At 46.8% G+C, this 21,831-nt stretch overlaps 1 protein-coding gene across 3 annotated transcripts in view; it reads left to right on the top strand.

Annotated features, from left to right (window-relative positions):
- The first annotated feature begins 1,976 nt into the window (after positions 1-1,976).
- The window catches only part of sgcd (sarcoglycan, delta (dystrophin-associated glycoprotein)), a 28,983-nt gene continuing 9,128 nt past the window's right edge, over positions 1,977-21,831 (top strand). Inside the window, exons 1-4 of one of the 3 annotated variants that reach the window (XM_058627196.1) lie at positions 1,977-2,466; positions 11,044-11,131; positions 18,777-18,962; positions 21,307-21,408. In XM_058627196.1, coding sequence (XP_058483179.1) covers positions 18,777-18,962; positions 21,307-21,408 — 288 coding nt within the window. In that variant the 5' untranslated portion in view covers positions 1,977-2,466; positions 11,044-11,131. Of the gene's footprint in view, positions 2,467-11,043; positions 11,132-14,243; positions 14,505-18,776; positions 18,963-21,306; positions 21,409-21,831 lie in introns of those variants that run through there. The other 2 variants (XM_058627195.1, XM_058627194.1) reach the window with 2 other exon arrangements.

Here is a 21,831-nt window from a genome sequence, read left to right as displayed (position 1 = left end):
ACTTAACCCTTTACGTCGATATAGATGTGAACGTAAGTACGTGAACGTTAACCTTTACGTCGATATAGATGTGAACGTAAGTACGTGAACTTAACCCTTTACGTCGATATAGATGTGAACGTAAGTACGTGAACATTAACCTTTACGTCAATATAGATGTGAACGTAAGTACGTGAACTTAACCCTTTACGTCGATATAGATGTGAACGTTAACCTTTACGTCGATAAAGATGTGAACGTAAGTACGTGAACGTTAACCTTTACGTCGATATAGATGTGAACGTTAACCTTTATGTCGATATAGATGTCAACGTAAGTACGTGAACTTAACCCTTTACGTCGATATAGATGTGAACGTAAGTACGTGAACTTAACCCTTTACGTCGATATAGATGTCAACGTAAGTACGTGAACTTAACCCTTTACGTCGATATAGATGTCAACGTAAGTACGTGAACTTAACCCTTTACGTCGATATAGATGTCAACGTAAGTATGTGAACTTAACCCTTTACGTCGATATAGATGTCAACGTAAGTACGTGAACTTAACCCTTTACGTCGATATAGATGTCAACGTAAGTACGTGAACTTAACCCTTTACGTCGATATAGATGTCAACGTAAGTACGTGAACTTAACCCTTTACGTCGATATAGATGTGAACGTAAGTACGTGAACGTTAACCTTTACGTCGCTATAGATGTGAACATAAGTACGTGAACTTAACCCTTTACGTCGATATAGATGTGAACGTAAGTACGTGAAAGTTAACCTTTACGTCGATATAGATGTGAACGTAAGTACGTGAACTTAACCCTTTACGTCGATATAGATGTGAACGTAAGTACGTGAACATTAACCTTTACGTCGATATAGATGTGAACGTAAGTACGTGAACTTAACCCTTTACGTCGATATAGATGTGAACGTTAACCTTTACGTCGATAAAGATGTGAACGTAAGTACGTGAACGTTAACCTTTACGTCGATATAGATGTGAGCGTTAACCTTTATGTCGATATAGATGTCAACGTAAGTACGTGAACTTAACCCTTTACGTCGATATAGATGTGAACGTAAGTACGTGAACTTAACCCTTTACGTCGATATAGATGTCAACGTAAGTACGTGAACTTAACCCTTTACGTCGATATAGATGTCAACGTAAGTACGTGAACTTAACCCTTTACGTCGATATAGATGTCAACGTAAGTACGTGAACTTAACCCTTTACGTCGATATAGATGTCAACGTAAGTACGTGAACTTAACCCTTTACGTCGATATAGATGTCAACGTAAGTACGTGAACTTAACCCTTTACGTCGATATAGATGTCAACGTAAGTACGTGAACTTAACCCTTTACGTCGATATAGATGTCAACGTAAGTACGTGAACTTAACCCCTTACGTCGATATAGATGTCAACGTAAGTACGTGAACTTAACCCTTTACGTCGATATAGATGTCAACGTAAGTACGTGAACTTAACCCTTTACGTCGATATAGATGTCAACGTAAGTACGTGAACTTAACCCTTTACGTCGATATAGATGTCAACGTAAGTACGTGAACTTAACCCTTTACGTCGATATAGATGTCAACGTAAGTACGTGAACTTAACCCTTTACGTCGATATAGATGTCAACGTAAGTACGTGAACTTAACCCTTTACGTCGATATAGATGGTAACGTAAGTACGTGAATTCTCTTATGTATGTTGTTGTCTGCTGTTGACGTCACACAGTTATAGCTCCGCCCATTATCCTGTGGTTATTTTGTTTTCACGTGGATTTGATAAAAAACGCTTTTTTTCTTGATTCTCTGACTCGTTTTCATGTGAACACAACCAGGCTTTCCTCTCTCTCCCTCTCTCTCTCTCCCTCTCTCGCTCTGCTGCAGGAAACTCCTCCTCCTCTGATAATGTAGTCACTGACAGTCTCTCTCTCTCTCTCTCTCTGTCTGTGTTCTCTTGAGCTCACAGCCTCCTGCTTGTTCATCCGCTGCTCTTTCCTGTCTCTTTTTCACACACACACATCCCCTCTCTCTCTCTCTCTCTCTCTCTGTCTCCCTCTCTCTCTGTCGCTCTCTTTCTCCCATGATCCTCTCTTTTCTTTTCTCTCAGATAAAACTCAGAGCTGTGATGTTGTTGATGCAGCAGCCGCGGTGGGTTCCTCTCCTCTTCCTCCTCACTCCTCGGTTCCTCTCCTCTTCCTCCTCCTCCTCCTCAGATCCCTCCTGGAGGATCTAAGTGGTCTCTTCTGAAGGATGCTCACTTCTTCTCCACACGGTCAGGAATATCTCCACCTCCTGCTGGTGTCCTGTTTTTCTTCTGCGATCCCAGCCCTGTTCCCCTGAGGGGAACTGGAAGAGATGACCCATCTGGTTCTGGTTCTGTTGGACTCCAGCCCCTGATCCAGACTTGGACTTCTCTGAAGCTGCTCCTGTGGACCCGTGTGACTCAGAGGTAAGACGCATTTCTATGTGGTCTCAGTGATGAGGAGGCAGATTTTGGTTAATCCTGGTCTGTGCAGATCCTGCATGTGGGTCCTCCAGGACCACTACCAGGTCCAGAACCACCAGCTTAGTCCTAATTAATTCTCTCTGTGTTTGAATTCATAAATGTTAGTGTTGGCTTCAAGAGTCGACTTAAACCAAGACCAGGACCAAAGTCAGTTGTGACGAAAAACCCAGAACTGGTCTTGGTCCAAGGGGATTTCTGGTCTTGATCTGTGGTACACTCTGGTCTTAGGTATATTCTGGTCTTGATCTGTGGTACACTCTGGTCTCAGGTATATTCTGGTCTTGATCTGTGGTACACTCTGGTCTTAGGTTTGTTCTGGTCCTGGTCTTTGGTACACTCTGGTCTTGGTCTTTAGATTACGCTGCTCTTGGTCTGTGCAGAATCAGATTTTTGATACCTGATGAGTTCTTGGCCTGAGGAAGAAAAGTGAGGAGACTCAGATAAAGGTTCTGCTGAATCTGGATCAAAGTGGTTTCTGTCCATTTATTGGTTTATGTTGTGTGTGTGTGTGTGTGTCTGTAGTGAGCGTCTATAGTGAAGCATCTGTTTGTAGTGAAGTGTCTGTCTGTAGTGAGTGTCTGTCTGTAGTGAAGCATCTGTTTGTAGTGAAGTGTCTGTCTGTAGTGAAGTGTCTGTCTGTAGTGAGGCGTCTGTCTGTAGTGAGTGTCTGTCTTTAGTGAGGCGTCTGTCTGTAGTGAAGTGTCAGTAGTGAAGCGTCTGTCTGTCTGTAGTGAAGCGTCTCTCTGTAGTGAGTGTGTGTCTGTAGTGAAGCATCTGTTTGTCTGTAGTGAGCAACTGTTTGTAGTGAAGTGTCTGTCTGTAGTGAAGCGTCTGTCTGTAGGGAAGCGTCTGTCTGTAGTGAGTGTCTGTCTGTAGTAAAGCGTTTGTAGTGAGCGTCCGTCTGTAGTGAGCGTCCGTCTGTAGTGAGCATCTGTCTGTAGTGAGCATCTGTCTGTAGTGAGTGTCTGTCTGTAGTGAAGCGTCTGTCTGTAGTGAGCGTCTGTCTCCAGTGAGCGTCTGTCTGTAGTGAAGCATATGTTTGTCTGTAGTGAAGCATCTGTCTGTAGTGAAGTGTCTGTCTGTAGTGAAGCGTCTGTTTGTCTGTAGTGAAGCATCTGTTTGTCTGTAGTGAAGCATCTGTTTGAGTAAAGCGTCTGTCTGTAGTGAAGCGTCTGTTTGTCTGTAGTGAAGCGTCTGTCTGTAGTGAAGCATCTGTTTGTCTTTAGTGAAGCATCTGTTTATAGTGAAGCGTCTGTCTGTAGTGAGTGTCTGTCTGTAGTGAAGCGTCTGTCTGTAGAGAAGCGTCTTTCTGTAGTGAAGCATCTGTTTGTCTGTTGTTAAGCGTCTGCCTGCCGTGAGCGTCTGTCTGTAGTGAAGTGTCTGTCTGTAGTGAGCGTCTGTCTGTAGTAAGCGTCTGTCTGTAGTGAAGCATCTGTTTGTCTGTAGTGAAGCGTCTTTCTGTAGTGAGTGTCTGTCTCCAGTGAGCGTCTGTCTGTAGTGAGCGTGTGTCTCCAGTGAGCGTCTGTCTGTAGTGAAGTGTCTGTCTGTAGTGAGCGTCTGTCTGTAGTGAGCGCCTGTCTGTAGTGAAGCGTCTGTTTGTCTTTAGTGAAGCATCTGTTTATAGTGAAGCGTCTGTCTGTAGTGAGTGTCTGTCTGTAGTGAGTGTCTGTCTGTAGTGAAGCGTCTGTCTGTAGAGAAGCGTCTTTCTGTAGTGAAGCATCTGTTTGTCTGTAGTTAAGCGTCTGTCCCCAGTGAGCGTCTGTCTGTAGTGAAGGGTCTGTCTCTAGTGAGTGTCTGTCTGTAGTGAAGCGTCTGTCTGTAGAGAAGCGTCTTTCTGTAGTGAAGCATCTGTTTGTCTGTAGTTAAGCGTCTGCCTGTCGTGAGCGTCTGTCTGTAGTGAAGTGTCTGTCTGTAGTGAGCGTCTGTCTGTCGTGAGCGTCTGTCTGTAGTGAAGCATCTGTTTGTCTGTAGTGAGCGTCTGTCTCCAGTGAGCGTCTGTCTGTAGTGAGCGTCTGTCTCCAGTGAGCGTCAGTCTGTAGTGAGCGTCTGTCTGTGGTGAAGTGTCTGTCTGTAGTGAGCGTCTGTCTGTAGTGAGCGCCTGTCTGTAGTGAGCGTCTGTCTGTAGTGAGCGTCTGTCTGTAGTGAAGCATCTGTTTGTCTGTGGTGAAGTGTCTGTCTGTAGTGAGCGTCTGTCTGTAGTGAAGCATCTGTTTGTCTGTAGTGAGCGTCTGTCTGTAGTGAGCTTCTGTCTGTGGTGAAGTGTCTGTCTGTAGTGAGCGCCTGTCTGTAGTCAGGATCTTTGTCCATAAAGCCTTTAACAAGCTCATTAAAAGTTTTGATGAAAATACAAAATTAACAATTTTATTGTTACACTATAAAAACATCAGGTGACTCGTGTTAGTTTTTACACCCACACACACTCTCATTCAGTCTGACTGATGAAATCACATAACATTGTCACATGTTCAAGAAATCCCGATTTATTTTCAAAGGCAACAATGTGCAAAATAATAATAAAAAAATATATACGCTGATCCAGATCTGGATCCGGTCCAGATTACAGATCCCCGATTACAGATCTCAGATTACAGGTCTCAGATTACAGATCTCAGATTACAGGTCTCAGATTACAGATCTCAGATTACAGATCTCAGATTGCAGGTCTCAGATTACAGGTCTCACGTTACAGATCTCAGATTGCAGGTCTCACGTTACAGATCTCAGATTGCAGGTCTCAGATTACAGATCTGGTCCAGAGACATCCACATATGTTTCTTTTCTTTTTGTTCCCTTCTTCATTTCTCAGTGTAGATGTGCTTTGTTTGTACGTATGAACGTTTACAAAGCCTTGGTGTGTGTGTGCGTGTGTGCGTGTGTGTGCGCGTGTGTGCGCGTGTGTATGCATGTGCGTGCATCTGTGTGAGGGGGGGACAAATTGAAAGCTCACTTCCTTCTCCCTCTAATTACCCGGCAACAGTCAGTGCTAATCATCAGGGCTTCACTTTTGTTCCGTGTCTTTAAATATCCAGAGAAAAAGAGGGAGAGAGGTCAGAGGTCGAGTATGTGGACCTGTGTTTATCACAGGATCACATCAATTAACAATAAATTACAATATCATGAACAACTCAATGTAACTGAACCAGAGTTAGCTTGCTGCTAATTTGCAGTGTATCATATACATATAATATCACAAGTAGATTTTGATAATATCTTATCATGATTTAGATATCCTGAAAATATCTTATTGTGAAATATCATTAAACAGTGTAACGTTCACAAAACTGTTGCCGCCTCTTTTTATCTCCTGAGTTACGGTGAGCTAAAGAACTTGTATGGATTAGTTTGTCAAAGCGGGTGAATAATTCTGACAAGGTTATCGATTGTTGTAAATCATCCATCACCTTAGTTACGGGCAGCTGATCATGTGGTGTGTGTGTGTGTGTGTGTGTGTGTGTGTGTGTGTTTACGGTCAGTAAAGCAGAAAACGAGGAGGTGAAGAACGACTGCTGTGTCGCCAACACTTTAACACACTTTACGCTTCTGCAGCTTTACTGAGTTTATTTTTAAACTCCAGACTCCTGTTGGTGAACGTTCAGGAGAACATCGTAGGAGAACGTCTTAGGAGGCATCATAGGAGAACATCGTAGGAGAACGTCGTAGGAGACGTCATGGGAGAACGTCATAGGAGACGCCATAGGAGAATGTTGTAGGAGACGTTATAGGAGAACATCATAGGAGAAAATCGTAGGAGAACATCGTAGAAGACGTCATGGGAGAAGGTCCTAGGAGAAGCCATAGGAGAATGTCGTAGGAGAAGAGTGACGTAGGTAAAGAATCGATCATGTGACGTAGATAAAGACGCAATCATGTGACGTAGATAAAGAATCTATCATGTGACGTAGATAAAGACGCAATCATGTGACGTAGATAAAGAATCGATCATGTGACGTAGATAAAGACGCGATCATGTGACGTAGATAAAGACGCGATCATGTGACGTAGATAAAGACGCGTTCATGTGACGTAGATAAAGAATCGATCATGTGACGTAGATAAAGACGCAATCATGTGACGTAGATAAGGAATCTATCATGTGACGTAGATAAAGACGCAATCATGTGACGTAGATAAAGAATCTATCATGTGACGTAGATAAAGACGCAATCATGTGACGTAGATAAAGAATCTATCATGTGACGTAGATAAAGACGCAATCATGTGACGTAGATAAAGAATCGATCATGTGACGTAGATAAAGACACGATCATGTGACGTAGATAAAGACGCGATCATGTGACACAGATAAAGAATCGATCATTTGACGCAGATAAAGAATCGATCATGTGACGTAGATAAAGAATCGATCATGTGACGTAGATAAAGACGCGATCATGTGACGTAGATAAAGACGCGATCATGTGACGTAGATAAAGACGTGATCATGTGACGTAGATGAAGAATCTATCATGTGACGAAGATAAAGACGCGATCATGTGACGTAGATAAAGACGCGATCATGTGACGTAGATAAAGACGCGTTCATGTGACGTAGATAAAGACGCGTTCATGTGACGTAGATAAAGACGCGATCATGTGACGTAGATAAAGACGCGATCATGTGACGTAGATAAAGACGCGATCATGTGACGTAGATGAAGAATCGATCATGTGACGTAGACAAAGAATCTATCATGTGACGTAGATAAAGAATCGATCATGTGACGCAGATAAAGAATCGATCATGTGACGTCCATGTTGGCAGCCATGTGTGCGTGTGTTTCTCATCATGCAGCACGAGCAGAAAGTGAACTTGACTCTAAACATTATTATTTTTATTATTTTTATTATGAATTCAAACTCCATCATTTTGTAAAAGGAGCACATTTGTGTTTCCCAGAGGCCGAAAAACAAGGAGACGGAGCTGCAGCTGTGCAAATGAAAGTCATTTCCCTGTTGGAGTTTTTTCATCTCTTGTAATAATATTGAAAACACACACACACAAAATGAAATGTGGCTTCATTTCCCATCAGGCTTTGCTGCAGATTAACGAACACAAATCCGACATAATTAGTCAGAACACGAGACTTATCTTTGTAAGTGCAGATTATTGTCGCAGGTAATAAAACTTTGACCTCTGACCTTTTAAAACTGAGGACAGAAGGTGTAAGGACCGAGGGTCCAAGGACAGAAGGTGTAAGGACAGAGGGTCCAAGGACAGAAGGTGTAAGGACAGAGGGTCCAAGGACAGAAGGTGTAAGGACAGAGGGTCTAAGGACAGAAGGTGTAAGGACAGAGGGTCCAAGGACAGAAGTTGTAAGGACAGAGGGTCTAAGGACAGAAGGTGTAAGGACAGAGGGTCTAAGGACAGAAGGTGTAAGGACAGAGGGTCCAAGGACAGAAGGTGTAAGGACAGAGGGTCCAAGGACAGAAGGTGTAAGGACAGAGGGTCCAAGGACAGAAGGTGTAAGGACAGAGGGTCCAAGGACAGAAGGTGTAAGGACAGAGGGTCTAAGGACAGAAGGTGTAAGGACAGAGGGTCTAAGGACAGAAGGTGTAAGGACAGAGGGTCTAAGGACAGAAGGTGTAAGGCAAATATTCTGCAAAATAAAAAAGAATCTGGAAATAAAATAGAAGAAAGTGATGAAAAGCTTGTGTGGGAGACGTGTGGCGCCATCATCAGGTCACAGCAGGTGAAACACACTCAACATGACTCTCTGACCTGAGGCTCATCATCCACGACGTCTCATTAACCACAGCGACACGAAGAAGACAAAAAGACGAGGGACACGTGTCTGTGACGACCTGTCAGCGCCACGCTAATGTCACCCTGCAGGGGGCGGCGCAGGCGGCGCAGCCTCGACCTTGACTAAACGGGACTGTTGTGGGTCATTAGCTGAAATAATTGATTATTTATCGTCTGACACTGAAGTGACTTTGTCTTATGAGGGACAACGGGGACAAAAAACAAAACATGGACGACTTTAAATGTCCTCAACGTCAGTAAAAATCCAACATCGCAGACACAGAAGCAGAGGATTCTGGGACACGAGACTGAGTAAAAAACATGGTCACATGTTTTAAATAATGTAACAGTGTGTAGGTTCATGTGACGCTGTTGTTCATGTGACGCTGTTCATGTGACGCTGTTGTTCATGTTCATGTGACGCTGTTCATGTTACACTGTTCATGTTCATGTGACGCTGTTGTTCATGTTCATGTGACGCTGTTCATGTGATGCTGTTCATGTTACACTGTTCATGTTCATGTGACGCTGGTGTTCATGTGACACTGTTCATGTGACGCTGTTGTTCATGTGACGCTGTTGTTCATGTTCATGTGACGCTGTTTATCTGACGCAACGCTGTTAATGTGACGCTGTTCATGTGAAACTGGTGTTCATGTGACGCTGTTCATGTTCATGTGACGCTGTTGTTCGTTTTAATGTGACGCTGTTTATGTGACTTTGTTGTTCATGTGACGCTGTTAATTTTCATGTGACGCTGTTCATGTGACGCTGTTGTTTGTGACGCTGTTCATGTTCATGTGACGCTGTTCATGTTACGCTGTTCATGTTACGCTGTTGTTTATGTGACGCTGTTCATGTGACGCTGTTCATTTTCATGTGACACTGTTGTTCATGTGACTATGTTTATCTGACGCAATGCTGTTGTTAATGTGACGATGTTTGTGTGACGCTGTTCATGTAACGCTGTCGTTAATTTTCATATGACGCTGTTCATGTTACGCTGTTGTTCATGTGACGCTGTCCTTCATTTTCATGTGACGCTGTTTATGTGACGCTGTTGTTCATGTGATGCTGTTCATGTGACGCTGTTTATGGGACGCTGTTGTTCATGTGATGCTGTTCATGTGACACTGTTGTTTATCTGACGCTGTTCATGTGACGCTGTTGTACATGTGACGTTGTTCGTGTGACGCTGTTGTTCATGTTCATGTGACGCTGTTGTTCATGTGACGCTGTTGTTCATGTTCATGTGACGCTGTTCATGTTACACTGTTCATGTTCATGTGACGCTGGTGTTCATGTGACACTGTTCATGTGACGCTGTTGTTCATGTGACGCTGTTCATTTTCATGTGACGCTGTTGTTCATGTTCATGTGACGCTGTTTATCTGACGCAACGCTGTTAATGTGACGCTGTTCATGTGAAACTGGTGTTCATGTGACGCTGTTCATGTTCATGTGACGCTGTTCATGTGACGCTGTTGTTCGTTTTAATGTGACGCTGTTTATGTGACTTTGTTGTTCATGTGACGCTGTTAATTTTCATGTGACGCTGTTCATGTGACGCTGTTCATGTGACGCTGTTCATGTTACGCTGTTCATGTTACGCTGTTGTTTATGTGACGCTGTTCATGTGACGCTGTTCATTTTCATGTGACACTGTTGTTCATGTGACTGTTTATCTGACGCAATGCTGTTGTTAATGTGACGATGTTTGTGTGACGCTGTTCATGTAACGCTGTCGTTAATTTTCATATGACGCTGTTCATGTTACGCTGTTGTTCATGTGGCGCTGATCATGTGACGCTGTCCTTCATTTTCATGTGACGCTGTTCATGTTTATGTGACGCTGTTCATGTTTATGTGACGCTGTTGTTCATGTGATGCTGTTCATGTGACGCTGTTTATGGGACGCTGTTGTTCATGTGATGCTGTTCATGTGACACTGTTGTTTATCTGACGCTGTTCATGTGACGCTGTTGTACATGTGACGTTGTTGTTGTTGTTGTTTAGAAGTGAGTGAGTGAGTGAGTGACTGTTCACACAGAAGAGTGAGTGATGAAGTCCAGGCGATGAGGAAACACAATAAATGACACAAATCACACAACAAAGAAGTGGACACTGCTGCAGGGGATTCTGGGTAAAAAACAACAGCAGCATCAATATAAGTTTTTCTTTTTTTCCTCTTCTCTTTCTTCTTCTTCTCCATTCTTCATCCCGGGGATGTTTTTCAGAGCTCAGAGGACTTTTATCATTCTTGTCCCTGAGGACCTGGTTCAGCTTCAGAATCATTGATACTGATTACCTCAGGCTCGCTCTTATTGATTTCTCTGATTTATTGTTGGTCCACTCTTGAGCAGAGGTCGCTGGCCTCGGTGTCCACCAGCCGGCACTCATTTGTTAAACACTGTGCTCTGCTGACACACACAGACACACACACGCTTGTGCATAAACAAACAGAAGTGTTGATCGTTGTGTTTGTGTTGAGTAACAGTTCACATGAAAACCAGTTCAAGTGTTTTTCATCGTACAAACTTTTCATCCACATTGTGTTTTTGTCGCAGTGAGATGATTTTTTGTGTGAAAGTCTCTAAACACTGCATATAAAGTGTGTGTGTGTGTGTGTGTGTCTGTCTGCCCTGTGGCTCAGAAGCAGCTCTTTAATGACTTGTCGTGGAAGCCTGTGACGCTGTCATGTGTGGAACAGCAGGGGGCCTCGTGTCAGCGGCCCCGTCCTCCCTGTTTTCACTCACACGCTGTTTTCCCCTCCACAGACAGATGTGGGCGTGGCCACAGGAATGCTGAGTCGTGAGTGCGGAGCTCACAGGCCTCACTCTGTCACCAGCGGCGACACAAGGCGACGTGAGTTTGGCACGTGTGTGAGCGGCAGCTGCTCACTCACTCACTCACTCACTCACTCATCTGCTGTCAGTCAGCCACCGTCTTGGTCCTCATGCTTAGCTGGGATGTTCGTGGTCTGGTCGTGGTTGAGGATTCTGGTCCAGCTGGTGACCTTTACTGACCTTTACTGACCTTTCACCTCTGTCACTGACATTGTTGCCTTTTCTGCAATATTAAGTCTGTTCACAGACGCGCACACACACACACACACACAGTGAGACATATATGTCCATGACCAGCTAAAGGTCAAATGAAACCTGGATTCACTCTCATGTCCACTGTGTGTGTGTGTGTGTGTGTGTGTGTGTGGAATCACTGATGAGGTGAGGCGTGGATGAAATTGCTTTTTATGTGAATCCTGTTTCCTTGCACTGTAGGCGGTGTGTTCACACGCACACACACACACAGGTGTGATAGAGCAGGTAATAAGTCCTCAGAGCAGTGAGAGCTCAACAACCCCGGAAGGTCCTTTATACCTGTCCTCACACACTGAAGCCTCAGGATTTACAGGAACACACACACACACACAGTGGACACACACAGTGGACACACACAAACTTGTGGTTGTCCATGGAGTCCAATGATGATTTCAGACCGACAGAGAGAGAGATGAGGTGTTCAGCCAGAACACAGGGGGATTGTGGGTAAAAACAACAAGAGAAAAAGCAACTTCCAAAGTCGACAAAAGAAAATAGAAACTCAAACTCAAACGTTTGTTTGTCGTCTCTGAAAACAGTGACGTCCACCACGTCCACCACGTCCTCTTTTTCACTGTACACTTCTACTCAGCTCAGTATCATCACGCTGTTTTCCTCCTCGAAGTGGGCGGAGTCATCGTTGTTGTGTTGCTGTTGTCGTCGTCGTTCTTGCTGGAACAGCATTGTTGTGTTGGAGAAGAGACAGATATCCTTTAATGTCTGTGTCACATGATCACGTCTTTATCTCACTGTGAGTTTGTAAAGCACTCACTCTCCCACACACACACACACACACACACACACACACACACACAAACACTCTCCCACACACACACACACACACACACACACACAAACACTCTCCCACACACACACACACACACACACTCACAAACACTCTCCCACACACACACACACACACACACACACACACACACAAACACTCTCCCACACACACACACACACACACAAACACTCTCCCACACACACACTGCTGCCTTCATCACTAACTTCTAATGTTTTATTTTGTCACTTGAGTGTTTAAAATCCTTTGTTCAGACTGACCTCAGTGACACAAAGTGACCACACGAGGCAGCAGAGGAGCAGCAGCTCCTGTGTCCCTGCAGCTAAAATCACTGGTTTTCTCTATAAGGTTTAGTGTGAGTGTGTGAGTGCTTTACAAACTTCAGTTTCCTGTCTCACAGTGAGATAAAGACGTGATCATGTGACGTAGAGATCAGTGAAATTTAAACTGATGCAGAGTTTGTGTTAGAATCTCACAGAGACACAGGGACAGAGACACAGGGACAGAGACACAGGGACTCTAAATACCTGCACTCTGATTTGTTTGAATTATTCAGCGTGTGCAGTCACATGACATCGTTGTGGACGCGTCATGTTTGAAACATGCAATTTAAAAATCAATTTTAAGCCAAAGTTATGTTCTGAGCCACAGCCGTGTGTGTGTGTGTGTGTGTGTGTGTGTGTGTATATTGATTGGAGTGCAGCCTCTGGTTGACGTGTCCCTTCCTCCTGATGATCACAGTGAGACGAGGGATTTTTTCTCCACTCTGACGATGTCACTAAAAACCATTCCATGGATTTGCTCTGCCGTGGTTTTCCATGCGAGCAGCGATGTCGTTAAGTTCAGATCGATCTGTTTCAAACATGACGCGTCCACAACGATGTCATGTGACTGCACACGCTGAATAATTCTGCTCTTTGTTGTCATACACAAAACAAATCAGAGCGCAGGTATTTAAAGTCCCTGTGTCTCTGTCTCTGTATCTCTGTCTCTCTGTCTGTCCCTGTGTCTGTCTCTGTCTGTCTCTGTCCTGCCTGACACTCCAGCAGATCACACTCACACACACACACACACACACACACTCTCTTTGTTCTTTTTTTTCTCCCACATAAGAAAAAATGTCACTGTACTGATGGTGAGGGGGGCGGAGCAACGGGGCTGGGGGGAGGAGCTCTGGTGTGCTGAGGTCAAAATGTTTTATGTTCATCCAACCACTCAGTCATCCAACCATCCAACCACTCAGTCATCCAACCATCCAACCACTCAGTCATCCTACCACTCACTCATTCATCCAACCACTCAGTCATCCAATCATTATGTCATCCAACCACTCAGTCATCCAACCACTCACACATCCAATCATTATGTCATCCAACCACTCAGTCATCCAACCATTAAGTCATCCAACCACTCATCCATCCATCCAATCACCCAGTCATCCAACCATCCACTCATCCATCCAACCACTCACTCATCCATCAAGCCACTCATCCATCCAACCAATCACTCATCCATCCATCCAACCACTCACTCATTCATCCATCCAACCATCCAACCATCCAACCATCAAACCACTCACTCATCCAACCACTCACTCATTCATCCAACCACTCAGTCATCCATCCAATCACCCAACCACTCACTCATCCATCCAACCACTCACTCATCCATCCAACCACTCACTCACTCATCCAACATCTAACCACTCAGTCATCCAACCATCCCAACTACTCAGTCATCCAACCACTCATCCATCCAACCACTCACTCATCCAACCATCCAACCACTCACTCATCCAACCATCCAAACACTCACTCATCCAACCACTCATCCATCAACCACTCAGTCATCCAACATTCAAACATTAAATTATTCAAAAAACTTTATTAACCGAAAACATGAAAAAGTATCAAAGGGTTAAAATATGCAAATGATGTTTAATGTTGATGAGTGTGTCACAGCGCCCCCTGTTGTTGTGTCTTCCTGACACTTGATCCTTGTCTTTGCTCACATGTCCAATAAAAACAGACTAAATATAAATCCAGACATGCACAAGGGCGGGGCTAAAACTAAAAACAACACACACACACACAGCTGAAGAGGGAGGGGTTGTCATGACAACACAACAGTGTGGGGGAAAAGCCCCGCCCCTTTAAAAGTTGGGAGCAGAAGCCCACATGTGTCAGGAGGACAGAGCAGAGGAGGAAACAGGCCGTGAGACACTGAGACACTGTGAGACAGACAGACAGAGACAGGGCTGGTCAGTGAAGGCCTCACTCTGCTGAGCAGGAAACTAAAGACTCTGTCAACAAAGAAGAAAAACGCAAACATGGTGAGTTTGATTTCAGCGCCTGGTGTGGACGGAGTGAGTGACTGTGGTGGGCGGGGACAAGGCTGAGCCTCATTCCTCCAGGAGGTGGAACATAAAGAAAACTCTGTTTCCACTTTATTTTCTCACTTTGTCTCTCTGTGAGACAGGAAACCACTCTCACACACACACACACACACACATACACGCACTCACACACACACACTCTCACACACTCACACACTCACACACACACACACTCACACTCTCACTCACACACTCACACACACACACACTCACATACCAAACCTCAGAGAGAAAATCAGTGATTTTAGCTGCTGCTCCTCTGCTGCCTCGTGTGGTCACTTTGTGTCACTGAGGTCAGTCTGAACAAAGGATTTTAAACACTGAAGTGACAAAATAAAACATTAGAACTTGTGTGTGTTACAAACTTCAGTTTCCTGTCTCACAGTGAGATAAAGACGTGATCATGTGACTTAGACATCGTAGACGCGAGTCTTTAGTTCCTTGTGTCGTCGCTGGCAGCCATGTTTTCTCTCAGAGTGAATGATTTCTCTGCACCTTTCAGGAGGAATCTGTGACGCTGTGAACACATTAATTTTGTCCTGTGAGGGTTTCTAAACACACGGCTCACAGACTGAAGCAGCTAAATGAATTGATTTGTTGTGAAGTTGGAAAGTTTTTTCTCTTTTTATTCCATTTTGCTTCCACTAATGAAACAGTCATGAAGCCACACACACACACACACACACACACACACACACACAGAGGAGGGGGCGGGGCCGCGGTGGTGCGGTGGAATGACCGCCTCACTCCTCAGAAATCAGACCCAGCAACACATTTGGTTTCAATTACTTTTCTCCCTGTGGGAAACGAGCGGCTATAAATAAATAACAAGAAGCTGCTACTGCTGCTGAGGGGGAGGAGTCAGGGCTGCTGAGGGGGAGGAGTCAGGGCTGCGGTTGTGTAGTTCAGATTTAAAGAACTATTGTTGTTATTTTGTACAGTTTATGTGAAACAGACGTCTGTAAACCACTTACTGCTTCGTGTGGTCACTTTGTGTCACTGAGGTGAACCCGAGTGAAAGTGTTTTTGTGTTGTTTTTGTGTTATTTTGTGTTGTTCAGTCAGACAGTGAGCAGCACATGAAGACACTTTATCTGCAACTCTGACACCATTTCTAATTTAAGTGACGAGCGACAGCTGCTGTGTGTGTGTCCTGCTGTCTGTCTGTGTCCTCATATTTGTCCTCATGTGTCCTCATATGTGTCCTCATATGTGTCCTCACTGTGTTGATTCTTAATTCTAGTGATTTGAGACCGAGTTTCCTGTCGAGGACATTTGTGTTTCCTGAGTTTCAGAGTGAGGCGAAACCCTCGCTGCTGACCTTTGACCTGGTTTCATCTGACACTTAAAAATAAACACATGACAAGACTGAGAGACTGAGACTCGTTCACTCGTGTGTGTGTGTGTGTGTGTGTGTGTCACAGAGATGTAGACCTAACACAGTGACAGGTCAGTTCCCTTGTTCTCTCTCCCTCCCTCTCAGCAGTTAGCTGTTAGCACAGAGCAGTTAGCTGTTAGCACAGAGCAGTTAGCTGTTAGCACAGAGCAGTTAGCACAGGGCAGTTAGCTGTTAGCAAAGAGCAGTTAGCTGTTAGCTCAGAGCAGCTCTGGTTGTGGCACCGGTTGTGGCTCTAGTTGTGGCTCTGGTTCTGGTTGAGGCTCTGGTTGTGGCTGTGGTTCTGCCTCTGGTTGTGGCTCTGGCTCTGGTTGTGGTTGTGGCTGTGGTTGTGGCTCTGGTTGTGGTTGTGGCTCTGGCTGTGGTTGTGGCTCTGGTTGTGGTTGTGGCTCTGGCTCTGGTTTTGGCTCTGGTTGTGACTCCGGTTGTGGCTCTAGTTGTGGCTCTGGCTGTGGTTGTGGTTGTGGCTCTGGTTGTGGCTCTGGCTCTGGCTGTGGTTGTGGTTGTGGTTGTGGCTCTGGCTGTGGTTGTGGCTCTGGTTGTGGTTGTGGCTCTGGCTCTGGTTGTGGCTGTGGTTCTGCCTCTGGTTGTGGCTCTGGCTCTGGTTGTGGTTGTGGCTCTGGTTGTGGCTCTGGCTCTGGCTGTGGCTGTGGTTGTGGTTGTGGCTCTGGCTGTGGTTGTGGCTCTGGTTGTGGTTGTGGCTCTGGCTCTGGTTTTGGCTCTGGTTGTGACTCCGGTTGTGGCTCTAGTTGTGGCTCTGGTTCTGGTTGAGGCTCTGGTTGTGGCTGTGGTTCTGCCTCTGGTTGTGGCTCTGGCTCTGGTTGTGGCTCTGGCTCTGGCTGTGGTTGTGGCTCTGGCTGTGGTTGTGGCTCTGGCTGTGGTTGTGGCTCTGGCTCTGGTTGTAGCTTTGGTTGTGGCTCTGGTTGTGGCTCTGGCTCTGGCTGTGGTTGTGGCTCTGGCTGTGGTTGTGGCTCTTGCTCTGGTTGTGGCTCTGGCTCTGGTTGTAGCTTTGGTTGTGGCTCTGGTTGTTGATCTGGCTCTGGCTCTGGCTCTGGCTCTGGCTCTGGTTGTGACTCCGGTTGTGGTCAGTTGTGGCTCTGGTTCTGGTTGAGGCTCTGGTTGTGGCTGTGGTTCTGCCTCTGGTTGTGGCTCTTGTTGTGGTTGTTGCTCTGGTTGTGGCTCTGGCTCTGGCTGTGGTTGTGGCTCTGGTTGTGGTTGTGGCTCTGGCTGTGGTTGTGGCTCTGGTTGTGGTTGTGGCTCTGGCTGTGGTTGTGGCTCTGGTTGTGGTTGTGGCTCTGGCTCTGTTTGTGGCTCTGGTTGTGGTTGTGGCTCTGGCTCTGGTTTTGGCTCTGGTTGTGACGCCGGTTGTGGCTCTAGTTGTGGCTCTGGTTCTGGTTGAGGCTCTGGTTGTGGCTGTGGTTCTGCCTCTGGTTGTGGCCCTGGCTCTGGTTGTGGTTGTGGCTCTGGTTGTGGCTCTGGCTCTGGCTGTGGTTGTGGCTCTGGCTGTGGTTGTGGCTCTGGCTGTGGTTGTGGCTCTGGCTGTGGTTGTGGTTGTGGCTCTGGCTCTGGTTTTGGCTCTGGTTGTGACTCCGGTTGTGGCTCTAGTTGTGGCTCTGGTTCTGGTTGAGGCTCTGGTTGTGGCTGTGGTTCTGCCTCTGGTTGTGGCTCTGGCTCTGGTTGTGGCTCTGGCTCTGGCTGTGGTTGTGGCTCTGGCTGTGGTTGTGGCTCTGGCTCTGGTTGTGGCTCTGGCTCTGGTTGTAGCTTTGGTTGTGGCTCTGGTTGTGGCTCTGGCTCTGGCTGTGGTTGTGGCTCTGGCTGTGGTTGTGGCTCTGGCTCTGGCTCTGGCTCTGGCTCTGGCTGTGGTTGTGGCTCTTGCTCTGGTTGTGGCTCTGGCTCTGGTTGTAGCTTTGGTTGTGGCTCTGGTTATGTTTCTGGCTGTGGTTGTTGATCTGGCTCTGGCTCTGGCTCTGGTTCTGGCTCTGGTTGTGGCTGCTCTGGTTTACTCTGTGTGTGTGTGTGTGTGTGTGTGTGTGTTAGTCACAGTTGACAGTCACAATCACCTTTAGTGTTTTCATCAGCAGATCAATGAAGCAGACGACACATAATCATGTTCTACTTACCTCACTCACTCATTCATTCACTCAGTCATCAATCAGTGTCCGAAGCCTCATATCCCATCATGCCTCGGGAGGATTAGTTCATACTGTTCTTCTCTCCCACAGATAATATGATGTCATTTTAGACAAACAGTGACGTCATGACCACTTCCTGTTTCTCTGTTTAAGACTAACATTCTCTGTCTGTGTGTCTGTGTGTGTGTCTGTGTGTATGTCTGTCTGTCTGTCTGTCTGTGTATGTGTATGTCTGTCTGTGTGTGTGTCTGTCTGTGTATGTGTGTCTGTCTGTCTGTGTGTCTTTGTGTCTGTCTGTCTGTCTGTCTGTGTATGTGTGTGTCTGTCTGTCTGTGTATGTGTGTATGTCTGTCTGTGTGTATGTGTGTGTATGTCTGTCTGTGTGTCTTTGTGTCTGTCTGTCTGTGTATGTGTGTATGTCTGTCTGTGTGTATGTGTGTGTATGTCTGTCTGTGTATGTGTGTATGTCTGTATGTCTGTCTGTGTGTATGTCTGTCTGTCTGTCTGTCTCTGTCTGTCTGTGTGTATGTCTGTCTGTGTATGTCTGTCTGTGTCTGTATGTCTGTCTGTCTGTCTGTCTCTGTCTGTCTGTGTGTATGTCTGTCTGTGTGTATGTCTCTGTGTCTGTCTGTGTGTATATCTGTCTGTCTGTCTGTCTGTCTGTCTGTCTGTCCCCTCACAGATGACCCAGGAACAGTGCTCTCACAGAAACCATGTGCAGAGTCCAGACAAAGCTCAGGTGTATAAAGTTGGAATCTACGGCTGGAGGAAACGCTGTCTGTACTTCTTCGTCCTGTTACTGATGATCCTCATCCTCATCAACCTGGCACTGACCATCTGGATCCTGAAGGTCATGAACTTCACCATCGTAAGTCTCTCTCTATCATTAATAATGACAGGGGTTAAAGGTCACACAGCCTACAAATAAACATTACTAAAATCAATGAATGAGAAGTGAGAAGCTTCAGGCTCCTCCTCCACGAATGAGGAGCCTCTGTGTGTGTGTGTGTGTGTTATCAGAACATCCATCAGCAGCAGATGAGAGCGCAGACAGAGAAAGTAAGAAGCGAGAAAAATGAAATGAAAGATGAGATGATGCAGCAGCAGCTTCAGCAGCAGCAGCTTCAGCAGCAGCAGCTTCAGCAGCAGCAGCAGCAGCAGCTTCAGCAACAGCAGCTTCAGCAGCAGCAGCTTCAGCAGCAGCAGCAGCAGCAGCTTCAGCAACAGCAGCAGCAGCAGCAGCCGCAGCAGCCGCAGCAGCAGCAGCTTCAGCAGCAGCTTCAGCAGCAGCAGCTTCAGCAACAGCAGCTTCAGCAGCAGCAGCTTCAGCAGCAGCAGCAGCAGCAGCTTCAGCAACAGCAGCAGCAGCAGCAGCCGCAGCAGCCGCAGCAGCAGCAGCTTCAGCAGCAGCTTCAGCAGCAGCAGCTTCAGCAGCAGCTTCAGCAGCAGCAGCTTCTGTCCACTGTCATCGTGATCAGCCTGATCTTCACTGTGTGGAGCATAACACACATTAGTTCAGTTGCTTTTCCTTTAGCACTGAGCTGCTGTCAGCTCCTGTGCTGCTCGCAGAGATAGGTGCGGTGTTTGCGGCATATCGGGATTATCGGCGAAGGCTCACCCGGTGTCCCCGCCTCTGTCTGTCTGTCTGTCTGTCTGTCTGTCTATCTGTCTGTCTGTCTGTCTGTCTGTCTGTGTGGACAAAACCAGCGTTAGCTCACGGAAACAGCATCAAAATCATTGCCATGTGACCTCCACAGTTTGTGATTGATCATTTAGAAACAGGAAAGCTCGTCACTGCAGGGACCACCAGACCACCGCTTCTGAACCCACCACACCACCGCTTCTGAACCCACCACACCACCGCTTCTGAACCCGCCAGACCACCGCTTCTGAACCCGCCAGACCACCGCTTCTGAACCCACCAGACCACCGCTTCTGAACCCACCACACCACCGCTTCTGAACCCACCAGACCACCGCTTCTGAACCCACCAGACCACCGCTTCTGAACCCACCACACCACCGCTTCTGAACCCACCAGACCACCGCTTCTGAACCCACCACACCACCGCTTCTGAACCCACCACACCACCGCTTCTGAACCCGCCAGACCACCGCTTCTGAACCCGCCAGACCACCGCTTCTGAACCCACCAGACCACCGCTTCTGAACCCACCACACCACCGCTTCTGAACCCACCAGACCACCGCTTCTGAACCCACCAGACCACCGCTTCTGAACCCACCACACCACCGCTTCTGAACCCACCAGACCACCGCTTCTGAACCCACCAGACCACCGCTTCTGAACCCACCACACCACCGCTTCTGAACCCACCAGACCACCGCTTCTGAACCCACCAGACCACCGCTTCTGAACCCACCACACCACCGCTTCTGAACCCGCCAGACCACCGCTTCTGAACCCGCCAGACCACCGCTTCTGAACCCACCAGACCACCGCTTCTGAACCCACCACACCACCGCTTCTGAACCCACCAGACCACCGCTTCTGAACCCACCAGACCACCGCTTCTGAACCCACCACACCACCGCTTCTGAACCCACCAGACCACCGCTTCTGAACCCACCACACCACCGCTTCTGAACCCACCACACCACCGCTTCTGAACCCACCAGACCACCGCTTCTGAACCCACCAGACCACCGCTTCTGAACCCACCACACCACCGCTTCTGAACCCACCACACCACCGCTTCTGAACCCACCAGACCACCGCTTCTGAACCCACCACACCACCGCTTCTGAACCCGCCAGACCACCGCTTCTGAACCCGCCAGACCACCGCTTCTGAACCCACCAGACCACCGCTTCTGAACCCACCACACCACCGCTTCTGAACCCACCAGACCACCGCTTCTGAACCCACCAGACCACCGCTTCTGAACCCACCAGACCACCGCTTCTGAACCCACCAGACCACTCTCCACACTTAGTGCTTTCTCTATGATTTCATTAAGCTTAAGGGGAAATAAATGTCTTAAAACTTAAGGGGAAATAAATGTCTTAACAAAGTGAGGTTTTACTGATCCTTATGTTTGTGTGTGTGGAAGAACTGATGTTTATATTGAGCAGGTTGTTTCCATGGCAACAGGATCAACAGTAACTTACTAATTATCTGTGTGTGTGTGTGTGCGCGCGCGTGCTTGGGTGCATGCCTGTGTGTGTGTGTGTGTGTGTGTGTGTTCATCAGGATGGAATGGGAACCCTGAGAATCACAGAGAAAGGCCTGAAACTGGAGGGAGATTCTGAGTTTCTGCAGCCGCTGTATGCTAAAGAGATCCAGTCTAAACCAGTGAGACACACACACACACACACACACACACACAGTACGCTAAAGAGATCCAGTCTAAACCAGTGAGACACACACACACACACACACACAGTACGCTAAAGAGATCCAGTCTAAACCAGTGAGACACACACACACACACACACACACACACAGTACACTAAAGAGATCCAGTCTAAACCAGTGAGACACACACACACACACACACACACACACACAGTACGCTAAAGAGATCCAGTCTAAACCAGTGAGACACACACACACACACACACACACACACAGTACACTAAAGAGATCCAGTCTAAACCAGTGAGACACACACACACACACACACACACACACACACACACAGTACACTAAAGAGATCCAGTCTAAACCAGTGAGACACACACACACACACACACACACACACACACACACACACAG

Source organism: Solea solea, chromosome 4 (assembly GCF_958295425.1).
Source record: "Solea solea chromosome 4, fSolSol10.1, whole genome shotgun sequence".
Taxonomy (NCBI): domain Eukaryota; kingdom Metazoa; phylum Chordata; class Actinopteri; order Pleuronectiformes; family Soleidae; genus Solea; species Solea solea.
The sequence above is the reverse complement of the archived record's forward strand: the minus strand, read 5'-3'. Positions and strand labels throughout refer to the sequence as shown.